This window comes from Sarcophilus harrisii, chromosome 3, assembly GCF_902635505.1.
Source record: "Sarcophilus harrisii chromosome 3, mSarHar1.11, whole genome shotgun sequence".
Lineage (NCBI taxonomy): Eukaryota > Metazoa > Chordata > Mammalia > Dasyuromorphia > Dasyuridae > Sarcophilus > Sarcophilus harrisii.
The window spans coordinates 143,898,964-143,921,641 of NC_045428.1; the positions used below are offsets into that span (position 1 = coordinate 143,898,964).

Here is a 22,678-nt window from a genome sequence, read left to right on the forward strand (position 1 = left end):
TTTGGCAGGATTACTAAACTGGAAAATAATGGAAATACTGCAGATAGACTGTAGTTTATTCAAATTTGAAAAAAAAAAGTATTTGATAAAGAATTTTCTTACTTATGGAAACAATGTAAAGATTTATGGGGAAGGGGGGGATGCGGGTGAATGAAGATTTGGAACTGCTTGAATAGATGGATTCAGAGAAGCATTTATTGATTCAATGTAACCAAGGCAGTTTTCTAATGAACATCCCAGAAATTAAGGTTTAGTCTTTCACTGTGTAACATTCTTATCAATCACTTGGATAAAAGTAAAGGTGGTACATTTGAACAAGTCAACAGATGACAACTGAGGGAAAACTTACAGAAGATGCCAGAATCGGGATACAAAATGGTCTTGAGCTAACCTTGATTAGAAAATAATATTAAATAGATAAAATGCAGTCTTTCACTTGGGTTCTAAAAATAAACTTTATAAGTGCAAGATAGCTGAATTAGGATTAAATAGGAATTTGGGAAGGTTCTGGTGGTTTTAGCTACCTAAAGAAGCTCAGTATGTTGGCCTTGTGTTTTGTGACAACCAAAAAGGTAACTTAATTTTGGGCTCTAGTACTGGAGGAATAGCTTCTGTGAATGAAATATCTCTTGCCATGGTCAAACTACATTAAAAATACTGTGGTCAATTTGGAGTGCCACAGTTTGTGAAATTCTTTGTAAAACTGGAGAGGGTCTTCAGGCAGATAACCATGGTGAGAGGCCTTAAGTCTGGGCCATATGAGAACTACTGGAGATACAGTTTGGAGTTTGGAGAAGAAACTTTTATCTTCCAGCATTTGAAGGGATCATGTAGAGAAGAGACCAGATTTGCTTATTTAGCCATAGAAGCAGAACTGGGAGCAATGGGTAGAAGTTACAAAGAGACAAATTTAAACATCAGGCAAAAACTTCCTAAACATTAAAGTTCTTCAAAAACCAAAATGGACAGGAGGAGGTATATTTCCCTTTGCTAAAAAAAAGTTTTCAAGCAGTGCTATCAGATACATTAAAATAGGGATTACTTTATGGGTATGGGTTGGACAATGTGGATGAGTGGACTACAAGGTGGGCTTACCCTTCCTTTCCCACTGTTCTTTGAACAGGTCCCTTCCAACTCTTAAAATTGTGATAACATAAGAAATGTAATACATAACCATTGTTCATATAGGAATTGCCTTTAAATATTACAGTTCAGCAGTTCATTATTGGTACATCGTTCATGACTTTATGCCCTTCTTGAATAATTATTCATACTGTGACATTTATTTGAATAGTTTTATACACAGTTTTTACCTGGAGGTATAAAGTAGTACTCAAATTTGGGAAATAAATAAGGACTGTAGCTACTTGGAAGGCAACAGGTGTATATATGAGATAAGCAGGCAGTGAAGGCCATTTTGAAACATTACTTTTTATAAATAGTTTAAATGTCAGAAAATTGTTTTCCATAGCACCTAGGTATTTGTTTTGTGATAAGTTGAGGTCAAAGTCTTGAATGGACAGTAATATGCATGGAGCAGAATTTTCAAATCTAGGAAAGTACCATTCTCAAATTTTGCCTGGAATCCACCAATAATGATTTGTCCTGGTTTCCTTTTATTTGTCCTATTTTTTAAATATATTTAATTTTAATGGACAAGTACACGTATTCAAATACATAAATGAGAACAAATGAAAAATAAGAGTGCATAAGTTTCCATTATTTATTGACTGCCAAACCTGAAACAAAATATCAAAATGACACAAATATCAAACTTCCCAACTGGCTTACTAAAACTTTATCAAGTTCTTAGTACTCAATAAACAAATTTCACCTTGTCCAGACTTCCAAATCCTATACTTTTATTTCCAATAGAAGAACCCTTTCTTAAGATTCTAGGAAGGTCAAACCTGAATTGATCATTTTAAGTCTTTCCTTAAACTTAAAAAAAAATTTTTTTTTTTACTTTCTTAATGACAGAATTGCAGCAAATATTTCAGAAGCTGCATAAAGTAACATTTTCTGTTCCTTTAATGATGAAGTACCTTATTTTCTTGATCATTAGACCATACCATCACATTGGATTGAGGTCACTATCTTATACTTGGCTCATCTTTAAACTCACCTGCTACTTCTCTGTCCACTTACATAATTTGTGGACTACTCTTAAATTAAATGAATTTAAATGAGTCCAGATACCCTAAAATAGTAGAATTCTCTCGCATTTTGATGCTTTTAACCTTCTACCACTATTAAACTAATGACTCAGGGGTGTCAACTTCAAGCTTGTAACCAGGGATTTTTCTTGCTTATTTCTTATTTTAGAGGGGGTAGCAAGATGCAGTTAATCTGAAAGAAAGGATAGAGAGCTCTGCTCTGGAGTCAGAAAATAAGAGTTCAAATCTGACCTCATGCAGTTTTCTAGCTATGTGATGCTGGACATGTTTGCCTCAGTTTCCTGTAGTGAGGATGAAACATTTGTATAGCAGGTATGACAGTACCTAGCACACAGCAGGTGCTAAATAAATATCAGCAGTTATTATATTATCATCTTGAAGAAAAACACAATCTCAGTCAGCTTAATTAACAAATTAATTAACAAAAAGTAAACTACCTTATATAAAGATTTGATTCAGATCACTTGCAGAGAGCACTTCCAGAATGAGAAAACTTCACCAAAGTAGGCAGGCACCTTCTCTCCAACTTGGTCTTAAAGATTAGCAGCAGTTAAACCCATACTTTACATAGCTAATAACTCAATTTATTAAATGTCTTGTATGCGTCAGAAATTCTGCTAAGCATTGTGTGTGCTCCACGTAAGTAATATCTGCCAGAAGTTGATCTCACAACACAAGCAATACACAGGTTGGTGCACAGCAAGCAGTCAGTTTTATTACTCAGATCTCTTGGATGCAGACATTTACATTCATTCCTAGTTTTCACTTCCTAATGTTCCCCACCTCCTGCCCCTTTACTTTTTTTCCTCGGTTGCTCTGGTTACTAAGGATGCAAGGACTTTTTTTTTTGGGGGGGGGGGGGGGGAGAAGATCTGATTCTACGAAAGCTTTACCGGCAAATAAATATTAGCTGGACCGCCCTCTGGCCAACCTGCTAGCTTTTCTGTCAAGTCCCTTTTTCAGGGTGCTTTGGTCTGCCCAAGTCAGATTTCCCCTTCAGGGGCTGCTGTCTTTATTTATTATTTATTTATTAGTCTTCCAGACTAGCCTCATCTTGTATTCATGATTCTCCTCCCTCCCTCCAACTTCCATCAAATCCGATCGCTTTGCTGAGCGTCTTACCCTTCCTCTCCCTCCTCCACCAATCTCTGCTACTTCCGGTTACTCTTGGGTTCCGTAGTGTTGTCTTCAAACACACTAGCGCCGCAGGATCCGGCGAAAAAGGAAAGAAAAGCAGTCCGCTCCTTCCCCCCGCCCACGTGCTCGCTCTGGGCTTAGTGGGTCAGCCTCTCACTGCCTCAATTTCCATATCTGTGACGTAGGAGCAGAGGTCGGCCTGGAAGATCTCCAAAGGCCCCTTGCAAGTCTGTGACTCCGGAGCTCACTCCCACAGCTCCTCAGCTCGCCCCTTCTTCCCGACCATCGCCGGAAAAGGGAGACAAGAGGAGGCCACTTCCCGAAAGCCAAACGAGGCTAAAGCAGGAATTGGAGCTCCAGAAGCGCCTCAAGCGCATGCGCCGCCAGACCCGCCCCCCCTGCCACTTGGCCACACGGATTCGCCTTCCAGGGTTCTCCGCGGGCTCTTTGGCCCTTGCCTCCAGCCACTCCCATCATTCTGCCTCCAGGCCGGGCCAGCCTTAGGGTTCCCTGACAGCTCGGGGCAGGCGGACGCCTCTGCGTCTCGTGCTTCCACGTTATCCTATCAGAGAAGGGGTGGGGCTAGGGCCTCGACAGCCTATCAGCGCCCACCACGACCCAAGCGAGCCCGCTTAGAGGGCGCCCTGGAAGCACGCGATTGGACGGCGTCGGGGGCCCGGGGCGTAGCGGCGTCCGCGGTTCCGCCCCTTACTCCCGTCACCAGCCGTGGCCCCAGCGGCTACAGTGGCGGCGGGAGCTGGTCAGTTCCCGCACTCTCTTTCCGCCCTCCTCCTGCATCTGAGCGCCCTCGGCCATGGTGTACCTCGGCTCCATGACGAGCCGGCTGAGCTCGGTGTTCCCCTTCCTGCTTGTCCTGGTGGATCTGCAGTACGAAGGTGAGGAAGACCCTCCGGCCTGGGGTGACTGTGGCGAGCCGGGCCTGGTCCTCCGACGGCTTTCCTCCCTTATCCCTTTCTCCTCCCTCCTCCGGCCTCGGAAGGTGCGGACGGTGGAGCGGGGCTGTCTGCCGCGGGGGTGTCTGCCGCGGGGGTGTTAGGTGTGTGGGCTGGGCCCGTCCCGGAATGAGATACGGCTGAGCTGTTGACTCCGAGCTCATGCTTTATGATCCCCGTACTACTCTCCACGTCTCCCCGCCCCCTGGTCGCCCTCTGTGGATCCCGGGGTTCCAGGTGTGGCCTGGAACCCTGTGTGGAGACTCCCTTAATATCAAGATAGACACTTGTAAGTAGCGAAGGAACCTTAGCTCCCCCCTTTCCTTGGCGGAATCTGGCATCCTCAGATCCCTCCTCATGAGAGAGGGGGAACTCTTCCTCTTCGCGTAGCAGGTGAGCGAAGCTCGGGAGTGGGTGGGTTGACTCTCCCTTAATGAAGTTTCACTGGGGGCGGGGACGGGGTGGGGGGGAGGGGGTAGGTAGGTAGGTAGGTATGTACCTACCTAGGTGTCTATGTTGATTAGCGAAAGTGTAGCTTTTCACTTACATTTAAAAGCAGTTGTACTTGTTAGGGGTGAGTGGGAAGGGTGCTCTGGGGCTTCTAGGAGACAAGAAGGCTAGTTACTGGTCCTCATACTTCTAAAGGTAGTGGTGATATTTATGGATGGTTCTTTCACCTCTGGATTAAGGGATTTTTTTTTTTTTTTTTTTTTTTAACGAATTTGTGGTAGTGGTTTGATTTGAGAGATTTAGGAAAGGGACTTTTTTTTTTTTAATGGTTATTTGTATAATTATCAAATAGGTTATGACTACGTAAGATACCGTTTATAACCCAGTTACTGGGAAAAGAGGCCTTAAAAAGGCACAGAAATATTCTACAAACTAGTACCACTAGAACTTTGTAAATAGACTTGTGAGCATTTTACTTTTTTGCTATTTGAATACCATAACATTGGATAGCAAAGATATTGAACTTATTATCAAACGTTGCTTCTCGGTGAAAGCTAAAATTTATAGCGGAAAAAGTACTAACTTTTAGAAAAGATTCACTCAACATCTCATTTTTAAAAGGAAATTCAAAAAACTTAAAAATTGACTGAAAAATCTGTCGTCTTGAACAAGAAAATAGGATCTTTTTAGAAAATAGGACACAACAATAAAAACAATAGGTTTTTATATTTAAAAACAAAAACCATCTTAATTAGAGCTTTTGAACAATCTTGAACAAACTATACGTGTGGTGTGGTAAATCAAGTGCTTCACCAATTTGCCTCCAAATATTTATCAATCAGCAAGGTCAACTTTGTAAAGTCATTTGGAAACTTTAAAGTACTATAAAAATCAGTTGTTGAGAATTATTATTTTGTGATATTGTGAATGGTAGTTATAATTTAATAGCTCACCTTCAATTAGCAGTATAACTCTCAACACTTTTTGATTGGGAGTAACCTATTTTTTTTTTCTGAGACAATTGGGGTTAAGTGACTTGACCAGGATCACACAGCTAGGAAGTGTTAATTGTCTGAGACCAGATTTGAACTCAGGTCCTCCTGACTTCAGGGCTGGTCTCAAAGTGAGTGACCTATTCTTAAGAAGAAATCCAATATAACATATATTTTAACGTGTATAACATATTGAATTGCTTGCTATCTAGGGAAGGGGGTGGAGGGAAGGGGGGGAATCTGAAACTCAAGGCTATGCAAAGGTCAATGTTGAAAAATTATCCTTGCATATGTTTTGAAAATAAAAAGCTTTAAAAAAATAAAAAAAGAAATTAAAAAAAAAAAAAAAAAGAAATCCAAGAGGATTATTCCTAGAGGAATTCACTAAAGAATAAACTTTCTTTTTCTCAGTTTATAATTACAGGGGAAATCATGAAAAACAATGATGTTACAATTTGGGGAATTACCATTAAATGTAAAGTGGTTGACTATATTTCAGTTTTTTAGATGCTTTAGAAAAGTCTAGTGGTAGCTTTCAAATGATGTGGCAACTTATTTTTTTTTAATAGCTTTTTATTTTTCCAAATACAAAGATAGTTTTCAACATGCTTTTGCAAAACCTTATATTCCAAATTTTTCTCCTCCTCCCCCCATAGACAGCAAGCAATTCAATATAGGTTAAATATGCAATTCTTCCAAACATATTTCTTTATTTGTCATGCTGCCCAAGAAAAATAAGAACAAAAGGAGAAAAAAAAAACACAAGGGGGAAAAAACCCAACCCCCCTCCCCCCAAAAAAGGTGAGTTTCCCTCACCTGCTGTGCTCACTATTCTCTCTGCCAAAAGGAGGGGGTTGCTAAGAGTTCCCTCTCTTGGGGAGGAGGGAGCTGAGGATGCCAGATTCCATCAAGGAAAGGGGGGAGCTAAGGTTCCTTCGCTAGTAGGGGTAAGGTAGCAAGATAAAAGGTAAAGATAGCAAGGTTAAAAGTATCTATAGTTTTCTCTCTGGATGCTGATGACTCTTTCCATCACAAGTCTTTTGGAATTTATGTGCCAGCTTTTTAAAGACCTGTTCTTATTGCAAAGTTGAAACTAGAAGGATCTTGATTGTTATTAACAAATAACTGTTGCTGTTTTTTAGACTATCTAGGAAACTGAGTTAGTTGCTTGATTCTCTAGAGGGATTTATAAATTGGAAAAACTAGGAATATATAATGAAGGGTGTTTTTATGAAGACTACTTTTATTAAGGTTTTCTTTTAAAATATTTTATTTATATTTGGTTTCTTTTCTTTTTGAATTTTGAGTATCAAATTCTCTGCCTTCCTCCCACTTTTATCTACCTACCTATTGAGGATGTAAGCAATACATTGTTAATACCCGTGAAATCATGCAAAGCATTTCGATATTAAGCTATAGTTTTTTTTAAAAAAACAAGAAAAATAAAATGAAAAAATTATATTTCAGTTTGTACTCAAAATTCATCAGTTCTCTTTGGAGATGGATAGCATTTTTTCATTATATGTCCTATGGAATTGTTTTGGATTGTTCTATTGATCAGAATAGCCATGTCTTTCACAATTGATCAACATTATAACATTGCTATTACTCTGCAGAATTTCTCATTTCTCACTTCACATCAGTTCATATATTGTCTTGTAATATTTTTCTGAGATTATCTGCTTTGTCATTCCCCGCATTATAGAGTATTCCATCACAACCATATGCTACAATTGTTCAGTCATTTCCCCAATTGATGGATATCCCTTTCATTTCCAGTTTTGCTACCACAAAAAGAGCTACTATAAATATTTTTGCACATTTAGCTTTTCCCCTCTTTTCTTTGTTCTCTTTGGTATATATACAGAGAAGTAGTATTTCTGGGTTAAAAGGTTTTATAGCCTATTGGGTCTAGTCCTAAATTGTACTTCAGTATTATTATTATTGGACAGTTGGACGATAATTAGATAGAAGAATTGCATATGTTTACCATATTTGGATTACTTGCCTTCTAGGGGAGGGGGAGAAAAAAATTTGGAACACAAGGTTTTGCCAGACTGAAAGTTGAAAACTATGCATATGTTTTGAAAGTGAAAGCTTTAAAAAAAAAAAGGCAAAAAAAAAAAAACCCTTCATTATGGTGCCTTTTTGTAAACTGTAACCTGATTATTCCTTTTAATTAGTTCTATTTCTGCTTTTTTTCCCCCTTCAACCAATTTTCTTCTGTTTCTTCTTATAGAAAGTCTATTTTGCTTCAAACTACTGTTTCTCTTACTCTATTCTCCCTTTTATAATTCCCCTCCTCTTTTCTTTGGTGCCTTCTCTGTCTTTATTGGGTAAGTTATATATTCCTTCTTTGAACCAATTCCAATGAGAGTTCATAGTTCAAGCATTGCCTGTCACTTCCCTCCCGTCCCCATTTTCCCTTTCACTATAAAAGCTCTTCCTTGTGCATCTAATTTATGTGAGAAAATTTCCCCCAGTTTACTTCCCACTTTCCCCCTTTTCCCAATGCGTCCCTCTTTTTCACCCCTTCATTTTTTTGGCGACCATCCTACCATAATCAGCTCATATCTGTGCTATCTATAACTGCTCTAATAATGATAATGATTCTTAGGAGTTACATGTATCATCTTCCCATATAGGAATGTAAGCAGTTTAATTTTATTGAAATCGTTATGATTGCTCTTTCATATTCATTTTGTTTTGTGTTTTGCTTCTTTTGAGTCTTCTATTTGAATGGCAAATTTTCTATTCAATTCTGGTCTTTTCATCAGAAATGTATGAAAGTCCACCATTTCACTAAATGCCCATTTCTGCCTCCCTGAAATATTAGATTCAATTTTGCTTATCTCTTTAGTTCTAGGAATTTTTGTGGAACTTGGGTCCAATTAGCATTTTTCTTAGAGGCTTTGTTTGTAGCTGTTTTCACATTGTTGTTTTATTCTGATTTTATCTTAGTCTTCCCTGTTACCATAGTAGCTTTTTATGATCAATTTTTTGTTGTTGTTTGCTTTTGTTCCCTAATGTATTTCTTGATTTTGTAATTTGTTAAAGTTGGGCTTGGCTCATCCTTTGGGTAGAGAGTTACTGTGCTGAGCTTCAGACATTTTTATTGTTTTTTTTTTTTTCCCAGAGATAGTTCTGGGGATCTGCAAATTTTCGATGCTTTCAAGGTAGTCAAGAGTATAAAATTGCTGGATCAAGAGTGTGCTCAGTTTGGTTGCTTTTTGGGCATAGTTCCAAATTGCTCTCCAGAATGGTTAGGTCTTCCACAGTTCCACCAATAGTGCAGTAATGTCCCAATTTTCTCACATTTTCTTAACATTTATTATTTTTCTTTTTTATTAGCCAATATGATAGGTATGAGGTCATACTTTAGAGCTGTTTTAATTTGTATTTCTCTAATCAGTAGTGGTTTGAAGCATTTTTATCATATGAATGTAGACAGTACTGATTTCTTTGTCTAAAAACCTCTTCATATCCTTTGTTAATATGTCAGTCGGGGAATTACTTGTATTTTTCTAAATTCAATTTTCTATGTACTTGAGAAATGAAACCTTTATCAGAGACACTTGCTGTAAAAATTGTTTACCAGCTTTCTGCTTTTCTTCTAATCTTGGTTGCAGTGGGTTTTATGGTGCAATATAGTTTAATATAGTCAAAATTATCCATTTTGAATTTCATAATGCTCTTTATCTCTTCCCTTCTCTGTAGATCTGACAGGAAAACTATTTCTTACTCTTTAGGGTATATTTCCAATAATGGAAGCCACTACAAATAGTTGTGTGTGTGTGTGTGTGTCTGTCCTTTTCTTCTCTTTTCAGTCTCTAGGGGTGTAGAACTAGTATCTATAACCAGGGTAACAGGTTTTGGAAGTTGAGTAGCTTTTGGACCATAGTTCTAAATTGCACTCTAGAATGGTTGAATCAATTCTCAACTCCACCAACAGTGCATTAATGTCTTAGTTTTCCCACATCCCCTTCAACATTTGTCTTTTTTTTTTTTTTTTCTGTCATATCGATTAATCTCATAGGTGTGGGGTGATATCTCAGAGTTATTTCAGTGTACATTTCTCTAATCAATATTGATGTGGAACATTTTTTTATATAGTGATATCTTTGGTTACTTTACCTCATATCCTTTGACCATTTCGTAAATTGGAGAATGGTTCTTATTTTTTCTCCTGAAGGATTATACTTGGTTTTTCTGGATAGGTGATCCTTGGTTGTAAAACTAGCTCCTTTGCCCTCCAGAACATCATACTCCACGTCCTTTGATTTTTTTTAATGTAAAAGCTGCTAAATCCTGTGTTATCCTAACTTTGGCTGCTTGATATTTGATATTTGAATTGTTTCGTCTTGGCTGCTTGCAATATTTTCTCCTTGACCCTGAAGTTTTTGCTTTACTCACTGCTCCTGAAATATCATTGAATTTCTTGCAACATATTTAGACTCTCTTTTTCATGATAATTTTCAGGCAGTCCAGTTATTCTTGAATGATCTCTCTTCAATCTATTTTCTCAGTCATTTGTTTTTCCAGTGAAATATTTCATGTTTTCCTTTATTTTTTCATTTTTAAAATTTTGTTTTGTTGTTTCTTGATGTGTCATGGAGTTATTAGCTTTCATTTGACCAATTTTTATTTTTAAGTAATCATTTTCTTCACTATAATTTTATACCTCCTTTTCTATTTGGCCAGTTCTGCTTTTTAAAGTATTTTTCTTCAATGAATTTTTGTGCATCTTTTCCTGTAATATTCTTCTCTAAAATATAATATTCTCTAGGAGCAGGTTTCCTAGGGGGCTTCTGCAGGCAGCCTTAGTTTCAGTTCAGTTCAATAATCATCCCAAATGCAGCCAGGAGTTAAAAGTTCAGATCCTTTATTGTCTCCTTCAAAATAGCCCAGTTACCTTTTTTAGAGGCCTATCTCTCTCCTTGGCTCTGAAAGCTCTTGCTGCTAGTCCTTTGTCTCTGCCAGCTTCAGCCTCTCTTCCTCGGAATTTCCAGCCAGCACAAAGGTGGAAGTTGGAATGAATCTAACTCTGCCTCCAAGAGTGGGCTTGTGGGCTTCTGTGTCTGGCTCTGAGAGCTTCTTGCTCATATGCTGTGCACTGAGTATACTTCAATCAATTTGTTGTAGTTTTAAATCAATGCTAAATTAGATTTAACCCTTGTCTCCTTAAGTCCACTTAGTACCTTGTTTCAAGTTCTGGCCCATATGCTAAATTAGATTTAACCATTGTCACCTCAATTTCACTTAGTATCTTGTTTCAAGTTCTGGCCCATAACATCTCCTTGTAGGACCAGATCAATCATGCTGAACCATGCTAAATTAGATAATTGTTGTCTCTATCAATTCCACTGTCTCAGTACCTTGTAAGAATCGTAACATTTTCCCATATGACCAATACCTTTTCAAAACATTTTCCTCTTCATTGGATTTTTATGCCTCTTTTATCATTTTAGCCTGTTCTTTTTTTAAGTTATTTTCTTCAGCAATTTTTTGTAACTCTACTAAGTAGTACATGTTTTTCTTTTCATGATTTTCGTTCTTCACTCTCATTTCTTTCCTTAATTTTTCCCCTTTTTGATTTTGAAAATCAGTTTTGAACTTGTCCAGGAATTCTTTTGGAGTCGGAGATTAATTCACTTTTTTTTCCATTGATGCTTTGGATATAGCAGTTTTGACTTTTTTTGTCTTTTGTTGAGTTTGTGTTTTGATCTTCCTTCTTAGTAACTTTCTGTGTTCAGGGTGCTTTTTTGTTGTTGTTGTTGTTTATTGTTTTGTTCTTTTTCTAAACTATTTTTTAATTTTTGATTTGATGTTAAAATTGGATTCTGTTCTCAGGGTGAAGGGGGAGACATTTTCCCAACCTTGAGTTTTTTGTGCAGCTCTTTTTAGGGCAATTCTGGGACTCTGTGAGTTTTCAGTTCTTTCAAGGTGGTGTGATTAAAAAAAAAAGTTTTCTACTACTCTCCTGGCCTGTTCTCTTATCTGTGAGGAACCATAAGTACTGCTCCTTTACTACAGTACTTTAATCTCCAGTTTACTAGTGCTCTTGCCTTGACATTGTAACCTGTATTCTTTTATGGGCAATGTAAAAGAGTCCAGCATCTAATGCCAGCGAAGAGACTCCATTCTCATACTGGTCAGATAGACCTTTCCTGCTGACCTTCTAAGTTGTCTTGGACTGAAAAATTGTTTCAGTTCTTCCTCGTGTGGGTTCTGCTGCTCCAGAATTTGTTTTGAGGTATTAAAGTTGTTTGGAAGTAAATTTGGAAGAGCACAGTCGAGTTTGCCATCTTAGCTCTACCTTTGGATTTTAAGTTTTAGACAAATGATTTAAATATAACTTTTTTACACTGTCTTGTCAATCTTGTTTTTGATTCAAGAGTAAAATTTCAAGACCAATAGAAAAAATTATTGGTATTAAAAAAGATCACTTTTCTGTTTTCCTAGTAGAGCCACCCCTTGCACAGGTAGCATTAATGAAGATAATGAATATTTCTGCACTTCTGAATGTATATCTCATTTGCACCCATAACCTATCCTCATTTTGCCAAGAGGGTGAATGTGATACACATACATAAACCTATGCGTGTAATATATTTCTGTAAATGTGCATATATGTATGTGTATAAATATTATATTTTAATAGTTTTTTCTTTGTCACCCTATTTCATTTTATGCATTTGAAAATATTCTATGAAAAAGTTAAAGATTTTCCTAGAATGCCAAAACATTCTGTGACCAAACCCCCCCCAAAAAAAAAAAAAAAAAAAAAGTTAAGAACTCCTACTGTGGGAAACAACTTAGTCTTTGTCTGTGTACTTGCTGGGATGTTTTGATTCTGACATCAAGCATTTACCAGAGCTTAGAGATCTTGATGGACTTTTGTAGCCTTCCTCAGTCTGATTCATCTTTCCCTGGTTTTGATACTGATCACATTATGACTATTTCTCTAGTCATCTGATGTTCCTTTAGAGTCCCCTTAAACTTTTCTACTGTCTATCAAAGCTCCTTTTTTTTAATAATCTAATCATAATTGAGGGTTTCTGTTTTCTTTTTTTTGTTGTTGTTTTTTAAATAAAAATCTTCTGTTTAGGGATTAGCATTAACTTTGTCCTTCTGTATTTTTATGGTTAATCATGAGCTAATTGCATTTTGTGTCTCCTAATGAGGCTTATTTAGGAAGTTACAAAATTAGTTTTGTTAGAAAAGACCATCCTTATAGCTGTCATACTGTCTTCAGAACTGGGATTATGTCCTGTTATCCTGTTATCCTGTTTTCAGTAACTTATGATCTAATGAGGGAACATAAGACACAAAAGGAAGCAGGAAGTGGAATGGGCTATGGAACACCAGGGCACATCTTGTTCTGTGAAGTTGAAGACATGGAGAGCAACAGATACAAAGTGGAGTGAAATTATTTATAATATAATATGTATAATAATAATATAAATATTTATAAATGCTTACTATAGGAACACTTTAAATGTATAAAATCTGTTGATTACAGAATCACAAAGAAAACCCATTATACTGAAATATAATTATCAATATATATATTTTTCAAATTATGGCCTTCAATTTAACAAGCTCTTAATTTTAGAGTGGGACAGCGAGGTGACGCTGACGCAGTGAATAGAGTCTGGAGTCAGAAAGACTTGAGTTCAAATTTGGCTTCAGACACTGTGTTATTCTAGATAAGTCATTTAATCTTGTTTGCCTTAATTTCTTCATCTGTAAAATGATCTGGAGAAGGAAATGCCAAACCACAACAGCCTCATTGCCAAGAAAATGCCAAAAGACATCATGTCAGACAAGACTGAAAAACAACTAAACAACTTTAGGGTTATATAGTTTGCGTTTATCTAACAATAGGGACTTTTCTATCTAGTATAATCTGACTCCATAGGAAGAAATCCAAGAATAAATGACTCTGTATAGCTTTAAGTTTTGCAAAGTATATAATAATTACTTGAACATATTTTGAGAACCACAAAAAGCCTGTGAGAGTTTTAGGCCCCACAGCTATCTTATTCCCATTTTATAGAGGAGAAAACTGACATTCAAAGTTTAAAGGACTTTGGTGGCAAGAATTTTCTTTTCTGACCAGTTATTAGATTCCTTTCTTTTCTCTGGCTTAAGAGTTCCTGAAACTACTGCTGCTTCTGACTTTTTTTTTTTTTTTTTAATAATAGCTTTTTATTTTCAAAATACATGCAAAGATAGTCAATATTCTCCCTTGCAAAACCTTGTGTTCCAAATTTTTCTCTCTCTCCTCCTGCACTCTCTCCCTTACACAGCAAATAATCCAATACGTATTTCCACATTTATCATGCTGCACGAGAAAAATCAGATCAAAAAGGCAAAAAAAAAAAAAAAAAGAGAGAGAGAGAGAGAAAACAAAAAACAAGCAAACAACCCTGAGTTTTGTTTTCAAGGGACAAATAAGAAATCTCATTCAACCAAAGAAATCAGAAGAGAGAACTTTGAGGACTCATTTTGAGAATTTGGAGTGAAAATCTGACTGTAATGCTCACCAGGAGTTTGAACATCTTTACTGAGTGGTTATGCTAGAATTTCAGTCTTATGTTTAGCCTGTGGGGTTGGAAAAAGATGAAGCAGAATGCTTAGACTATTAGGAATGATGAGAGTATATTGCTTTTAGGAAGAAAAGTTACTTGGTAAGGTCTTTCTAGCAATAGATGAGGGAAAGGATACACAAATTAATTTTCATACTTTCATCTCATGATTGTCATCATTCCTCATCTATCTTTTACAAGCTCTGATCATATTGCTTCCTTCCACTATAGACAAATTAGAGTATGTTGTTCTATCGTTATGTCTTTGCTAATATATACTGTATTAGGACTTACAGTGCCATGGCACTTCATTATATTCATATTCCACAGTTCAGTCAGTTACCAGTTGTTTTAAGCACCAAAAATGCTTCCAAAAATATTTTGGCATGCATAAGACGTTTCTTTGACCTCCTTTGGGTATGTATATACTTTTAATGCATCACTAGATCAAAGAATATGAACAGTTTAGTCTTTTAAAAAATAAGGTTAATTGATTTAATCAATTTAATAAGGTTGGTAGAATGATTGTACTAATTCACTACTCAACTAATAGTATATTTAAGGTGCCTGTATTTACATAGTATCCCTGCACCCAACATTACATTATTTTAATCTTTTATTAGCTTTTTCCTTTTGGTGGTTATGAGTATAACGTATGAGTTGTTTTAATTTTTGTTTATTAGTGATGTGTAGAGGATTTTAAAAAAATGATTTATAGTTTGTATTTCTTTCTAAACTATTCAGGACCTTTGACCATTAATTTATTGGAAAATAACTCTTAATCCTGTATGTGTGGACAGGTGTGTTTATTATGTATCTTGTGGATTATAAATATTTGATACAATGCCTTGAGTTTCCTTTATTTTAGTTTATTTTTTTAAAAATGCAAATGCTTTAATTTCATATAAAGTAGTCTATTTTACTTTTTATAATCTTCCCCTTGTTGAAAAAGAGAGATGTAGCCCTAGTGATAGTATGAGAATTTAAAGCTTTTTAAGTAGTCATATCCAGTGTTTCATTATAAATTTTGTCTCTAACTAGAAATCTTAAAGATAGGTACTATTTTTTATTTATTTTTTTACATTTAGCTTGCATATTATTTAGACCTATTTGTGGCAAAGGCATATTTATTGCATTATATTTTGTGTATGGTGTGTATGTATGTACACATGTACATACATAAAATATTGCATATTATATATTAAATTATGTATATATTTTTAACATATGGTTTAAATGTTAATCTAAAGCTTTTTCTGCAAAACTGCCATTTGATTTTCTCAGTATTTCTTCAGTATAGAGTCTTTCCTCTTAGTAGTTGCTTAGGTTCAGTCATTTCAGTTGTGTCTAACCCATTTGGGTTTTTCTTAGCAAAGATACTGCTGTGGGTTTGCCATTTCCTTCCACAGTTCATTTTGCAGATAAAGAAACAAAAGTAACCAAGATTAAATGACTTCCTCAAGGTCCCACAGCTATTAAGTATCTCAGGCCAGATTTGAACTCAGAAAGATAAGTCTTCCTGACTCCAGCCCAACACTCTATCTCCTAGCTGTCCTTTCATTAGTGGAAGACTTCTTAAATAATTTTTGGTGTCACAAACTTCAGGCAGTCTGAAATCTGTAGATACCCGAGTATGGTATTTTTAAATGTATAAACAAAAATATAAAGGATTACCAAGGAAAGCAGCTATAATTCAAATACAGTTGTCAAGTTAAAAAGAATGTTTATGGATCTCAGTTAAAAATTCTTCTGCTTGATAGTTTTTTTTTGGGGTTTGTTAAAAGTGCTGTTATCAGAAAACCATACAATGTCAGAGACAGAAGGTTCCTCATTGGCCATCTACTTTAGTCTGTCACTCCAAACAGAATTTCTTTTACATCATACTTGACAAGTGGTCATCCAACTTTTGTTTAAAGACCTCCTGTGAGGAGAACTCATTACCTCTTGAAAAGTTACCCATTCTACTTTTTTTTTTGAGACTTGTAATTTTTTTTTTTTTTTTTTTTTTTTTTTTTATGAAGAAGTCTTTTTGTGAAGACTGAGTTAGCACCCTGGATACCTTAGAATCAGCCGGAGTCGAGATAAGCAAAAGTCCTTGGTCTTTATTCTTTGTCTTTAGGGGTAGAAGTGAAGGGAATGGACACAGGATCGATCTCCAAGACCTTCCTTCTCCTGATCTACCACCAAAGTGACTCTGGCTTGTTTTACTCCACTCCCTAATCCTTCCCACAATTCTCTGCATACACCAAAAGATTGAGCCAGCACAGAATAGTGGGGAGGGCCCTTTTCCAAGCATATGCTAATAGACTATTGGCCAATCGGTAATTAGCCTTAAGTGCTGGGTTGTCCAATCCCGTCAACTCAGAGTTTCATACCGTTACATCTTTTTATTTACAAGATATATGCATGGGTAATTTTTCAGCATTGACAATTGCAAAGCCTTTTGTTCCAATTTTTCCCTCCTTCCCTCCACCCCCTCCTCCAGGTGGCAGGTAGACCAATACATGTTATATGTGTTTAAGTATATGTTAAATACAGTTAAAAACAGTCCATACAGTTATTTTGCTGCATAAGAAGAATCGGACTTTGAAATAGTGTACAGTTAACCTGTGAAGGAAATCAAAAATGCAGGCAGACAAAAATAAAGGGATTGGGAATTCTATGTAGTGGTTCACACTCATTTCCCAGAGTTCTTTCGCTAGGTGTAGCTGGTTCAATTCATTACTGCTGTATTGGAACTGATTGGTTCATCTCATTGTCGAAGAGAGCCACATCCATCAGAACTGATCATCATATAGTATTGTTATTGAAGTATATAATGATCTCCTGGTCCTGCTCATTTCACTCAGCATCAGTTCATGTAGAGACTTGTAATTGTTAGAGATACACACACACACACAAATGCACACACATGTATTTTTAAACAAAACTAGATCTCCTTATATTTTTTAATCTTTTCCTGGCTGAAACTGAGGAGTTATTCTTGAGTGTGGTCCCACCTTGATTTGCATGGAAACTTTGAACTTCTGTGTTTCTGTTCTGTTCTGTTACCCATTTTTTAACATCCTGGTGGACTCCTGTTTCCAGGGTCTTGCCATATTAATGCCAAACTTGGTGCAAATACTCATTCTGCTTATCCCACTTCAGCTTAGCATTGAGCTCAAGAGATCTGAAAGTCTCAATCCCCCAGATCAGCAGTAATTACTGTCCAGTGTCACCATACCTAATCTTTTTTTTTATAATTTCTGCCCAACTCTTTTAGTTTTCTCCTTTCTCTTTTTCAAATGAGATTCCTTCAGAGTTAATGATAGCTTTCATGTGTTCTTTAGTTTTTTCTTTTCCTGACTAAATATTCCCAGTTTTTTTTCAACTAATACACATATGGCAAATATTTGAAGTGATTTAATATATGCTTATCCTCCTCTGTTCTATATCTTCTCAAAGACTTCTTTAAATCACAAATCTTGGAACTTCATGTCATACTTGAAATGTGTTTTGACCAGGACAGAATATAGTGAGAATCACATTTTTATTCTTCAAAGCATTGTATCAGGTTAGATTCTTTCTGTTAACTCATATTGAATTTTCAATCAATTAGAAGGATATTCCCTTCTAATCTTCCCCTAAGAAAAGTGGGAACCTCTCATTCTTCAGAAGAAATGCTATCCAATTACATCTCTATCATCTTATAAAGTTATTTTTAGAACAAAAGTGTAAGACTTTATGGATCGCCATTAAATTTTGTGAGTTGTGTTTTAGGACGTAAAGTATAAAACTTTAAAACTGTCTTCATAGATTTGGCTTAATACTTTAGCCTGTCAGGATCTTTTTGGTTACTGATATTATTATCCAAAGTATTTGTCCCTTCCAGGTTTGTATCATTTAAAAATTTGACAAGCATGTGAAATAATACTTAGGGCCAGATATTCTAAGTGTAGTCACTTCAGCACAGAAACCAATAACTTTCTTTTTATAGGTCTCTTTACAAGCTTCAAATCCATTTACTTGTACAACAGTAAATTCAGAGCACATTTCTCTATTTTTTTTTGTATGTGTGTATGGAACAGTAATAGCAATTTTATAAAATGTAGGTATATCATGTCTATAGCATTTCTCTGATCTGATAATCTAGTAATCCTGTCAAAAACAGGAAATGAGATTAGGAGTGGCATGACTAACTCTTGAAGCAATTTTGGCTGTTGTCAGTGCTTTCTTTTTCTAGATATTCTCTAATATTCTTTTAATAATCCATTCAAAATTTTCATATCACTTGACTTTAAGACGAGGCTTATTCTTTGCTACTTCTCTATTGTTATTTCCCTTGAGATTCTTTACCTTTTTGTATTTATATTTTCCAGTTTTGGAAAGTAACTCCATTATTAGTTGAACATGTATTAAATCTGTAAACTAGTTCAGTTAGTTTTTTTTTTTTTTTTTTAATCAGTCGTGTCTCTTTTTTCTGTTTTTATGTACAGTGAGAATAACAAGATAGATGTAATTAAAGTCTTTCAATACTAGTTGATTTGATTGTGTACAGTGATCTCATATTTGGAATTTCTATAGCTAAGTTAAGGTTTGTAAATAAATTCTTTTTAAAATCTGGCCTCTTTTTACCTCTTGAGATTTTCTAGGGAGCAGTCCCCGGATCCAGACTTGAGATTTCTGTTCTCTGTCTTTCTTCCAGGGTTCTACTGCTCTGTAAGTTATTCACAGACCTGACCCACCTCATATTGCGAGCTCCTGTTGTTCTGTCTTGACTTTATGGGCATGAACTTTTGCTTGGTCCTGTCTTTTGAGAGACAATCCTTCTGGATCTCACAGGATTCAGTATCACCACCTGTCACATGTGAACCAAGGTCTCTCAACAGTAATCATTTTCCTCCTCACCAGTATACTTCTTTCTATTCACTGATAATCCACATGAACTAATTTCTCAAAGGCTAATATTTCTATCTTTTCTTAACCTCTGCATTTCAATGGTTCATCATACCTTACGCATCAGTGTTTAAAGCTGTTTCTCAATCTGACCCAACATATCACTTTATATCTGCCTACTGCCTCACAATGTGTCCTCTATAATGTCTGTTCCATAGGTAAAGAACTTGTTTTAATCATAAATCTTTTCCTTTTTCATTCCTTCCAGGCTGCAATTGTTTAGACCTTGTTTCCTCTTGATCATAAGCTATTCCTGGCTATTCTTTCCACTGCTGACTGTACTTTCACTCATATTCCCCAACTCACTAATTCTGGTGAGGGTGTTGTGACATTGCTTGTTCCCAGTTGCTATTTCAGCCTCTTCCCTATATAACAATCACTCAATAAACCTCTCTGTATTTTGAGGTTCTTTCTGTTCATTGATGTGCTGATATATATTTTACAATTTGCTCTCTGAAAGAAATGTTTATACTGCATACTTTAAATTTAACCTGTATTAGTAACATTTTCTCTATTACTAAAGTCTAGACAGTCAACAAGAACAAATTAAGTCTTCATTTGCTGTGTTTGTTGATTTCCAAAGTTCAGGGCTCACCCTGAAAATTTAATAATCACCTCTCTGGCTCCAGTACATCCTTAATTCTCTATATTTATCACTAAATCAGATTCTGGTAGCTGTTATCTATCGACTCCTAAGACATTTTCCTTCCTTCCTCTATGAGTTCGGTGTCTGGCTCACAGTTTTTTCTCTACCTCCCTCTGCCATCCTAATAAAAGGGTATTTCAGCATACTTATTATATTCCTCAGGTCCTCAGACCTTCCTCCTTCTTCCTTCCTTCTTTCCTTCCTTTCTTCCCTCCCTCCCTCCCTCCCTCTCTCCCTCCCTTTCTTCCTTCTTCCTTCCTTCCTTCCTCCCTCTCTCCCTCCTTCCCTCCCTCCCTCCCTCCCTCCTTTCCTTCCTTTCTTCCTTTCTTCCTCCCTTCCTTCCTACCTCCCTTCCTTCCTCCCTCTCTTTTCTTGCTTTATTTTCTTACTTTATTCCTCCTTCTGTCCACATAGCTTATCATAGCCTAAAAGCTTTTTTTCTTTTTTCTTTCGGAACTCCAAACTGGCTAGATTTCTTTCTTAAGGATTCCCTGCCTTAAACCAAAACATGTTGGCCTTAGATTGGCCAACAGTAGGTCTCAGGCCATGTCCCTAGTGGTCATTGTTTGGTCATTGATTGGCTCAAGTGCAAATAGTAGATTTTATTTATTTATTTAACTAGGTGAAAGAAACCATGCTTTGCCTCAATTTATACCTAGCCTTAATCACTAAATGGGTGTGGCTTCAGTCAAGCTGAGACCTATTGAAGATCTTATCTTAGAAAGGCCAAGGTCTCCCACTCCATCCAGGACCATCTCCAGTCCTGATTTATTCTTGGCCACAGGTACTAGATGGCTTTGAAAGTGATGCTGGTGACCTTTCATAACCCTTCCTGGAGATACAAGCCCCATTGTATCTAGGTTTGTAGTTAACTATGTCATAGTTACCCAACTCAAGTCCTTTGCACCTATCCTGGTGAGCAATAATAATTTATTTTTCTTCCCCTGCCCAGAGCTACAAACAGAGACCCTCCTGGAACCCATCCTAAGTTCAACGATCAAAAATTAATTCAAAATAAAAAAACAGTAGTGAATATGAGGTGTTTCTGGAATTGCTTGCCTATATTGCACTATTTTCATTGCAGCCTTGGTTCTGAATATACAATATGTTCACTTTGCATTGCATATGAAACAATATGTTCATTTTGCATTGCATATGAAACGCCTCAACATAGATTCGAAGTGGGGTCATATAAAAATTATTCAGGTGAAAAGTGATGGCAAGTGGTGGAAGAAGTTTAAGAAGCTATGCATTATACCACATTGCTACTTTAATCTAAATGTGAACATAAGTCTCTTGTTTTTTAGTCATAAGTTTTTTTAAGGGCAAGAATCTTACTGTCTATTTTTGCAAGCAATGACAATAAAATTAGAAAATGTAATAAAAACAAAAGAACAAAAAACTATTTGTTAAACTTGAGCCCATAAAAACAATATCTAAAAGATACTTGGAATGCTGAAAGGGATTCCTGCTTTTGTTGACTTGTAAATTCTCTCCAGTGATATAGATTCTGATCCTTCAGTGCTTGCACATTATGTTCAATTCTTAAAGTTTTTTTACAAGAAGTCCATCCAATATCTTTTTTTTAAACTCATATATTTTCTGGACTTATTTTACTTTAGTTCAGCCTCATAATTTCTGATATGATGTAATATGTGCAGCTTACCAAGTTTTTGTCTCTGGAATAAAGCTGCTTTCTGGGCGATATTTGCATTCATATTATAATACAAGAACATAGCCATTAAAAATTAAGGCTTTGTTTCAGAGAGAATTTTAGGATCATTATTAAAAGAATAAGTTTCCAAGGGCATATAGCACACTCTTTTCATCTTGGTCAGTTTTGGGTCTTAGTCCTGGTTCATTTGTAATGTCTGTTCAATTCCCTTTATTACTATCTTCTCCACAGGCACATTCAGGACTGTGCTGTAGAGAGTATAAGGGTAATAGTTCCATTGTCCTTGATGAATAGTATGGTTAAAAAAAATTATTGAAGATTTTTTTTATTTGGTTTCTTCCATTTTTAACCACAAATGCTAGTGGGATAACTATAATAAATTTAGTTGGGTTTTTTGCCAAGCTTTCTTTAATTTGCTGTTTATAATGTCTGGACTAGTTCTCTGGAGGGCCTCAGGATAAGTCACAGTCCTTGGTCTTTAGGAGGAGAAGTGAAGGAAGCAGGCAAGCTGCCATGAGGCTCATCAAAAATGAATCCTGGACTCTGGAGTCTGGAGGCTGAAGTCTTCTCTCCTGAGCTTGCTTTGGCAGAGAGTCTCTTACCCTCTCCCTCAGCCCTCTAATCCTTGCCTATGATTACCTCACCACAACACATTCAGCAAGTGCCAATCTTGAGGGGAGCCATCACATCACCACATCATCTAAGCATATGTTTATAGAATCATTATTTCACATTGAGTAGGTACTTAGTCTTAAGCACTCTGCTATCTTTAGATTCAAGTACACCTTTTCAGAGTTCTAACCCTCTATAGCTGTTGCCTTTTGCTACTTTTATTTTATTTGTTCTTACTTTCAGAATTGTCTACCTTTTTTTCTGCAAGATTTTACTAATACATTTGTATTCTAAGCGGAAGTTCCCGCTAACTTCCAAATATCTATTTAGGCTAATATATAAAGTTATTTGCTGGTGATTTTTATGTTGTTATGTTTTTATGTAGTTATTATGACGATTGATATTTGTGTGTACATAACCAGACAATAGACCATGTATTTCATTGGTATCCAGTGTTAGTATATTTAGATGAAGGCGCTCAGAATGTTGATTTGATCCACTGAGAATGAT

General features: G+C 36.3%; 1 protein-coding gene and 1 long non-coding RNA gene across 3 annotated transcripts in view; one reads left to right on the plus strand and one right to left on the minus strand.

The window, feature by feature from the left end:
* Nucleotides 1-3,658, minus strand: part of LOC116422272 — a 51,329-nt gene extending 47,671 nt beyond the window's left edge. Inside the window, exon 1 of one of the 2 annotated variants that reach the window (XR_004232841.1) lies at nt 3,300-3,658. This is a non-coding gene — a long non-coding RNA (uncharacterized LOC116422272). The remainder of the gene's footprint in view (nt 1-3,299) is intronic. The other variant, XR_004232842.1, reaches the window with a different exon arrangement.
* A 382-nt stretch (nt 3,659-4,040) lies between these two features.
* Nucleotides 4,041-22,678, plus strand: part of DNAJC3 (DnaJ heat shock protein family (Hsp40) member C3) — an 81,614-nt gene continuing 62,976 nt past the window's right edge. Inside the window, exon 1 of the mRNA XM_003765783.4 lies at nt 4,041-4,210. Within this exon, the coding sequence (XP_003765831.1) occupies nt 4,129-4,210 (82 nt within the window). The 5' untranslated portion in view covers nt 4,041-4,128. The remainder of the gene's footprint in view (nt 4,211-22,678) is intronic.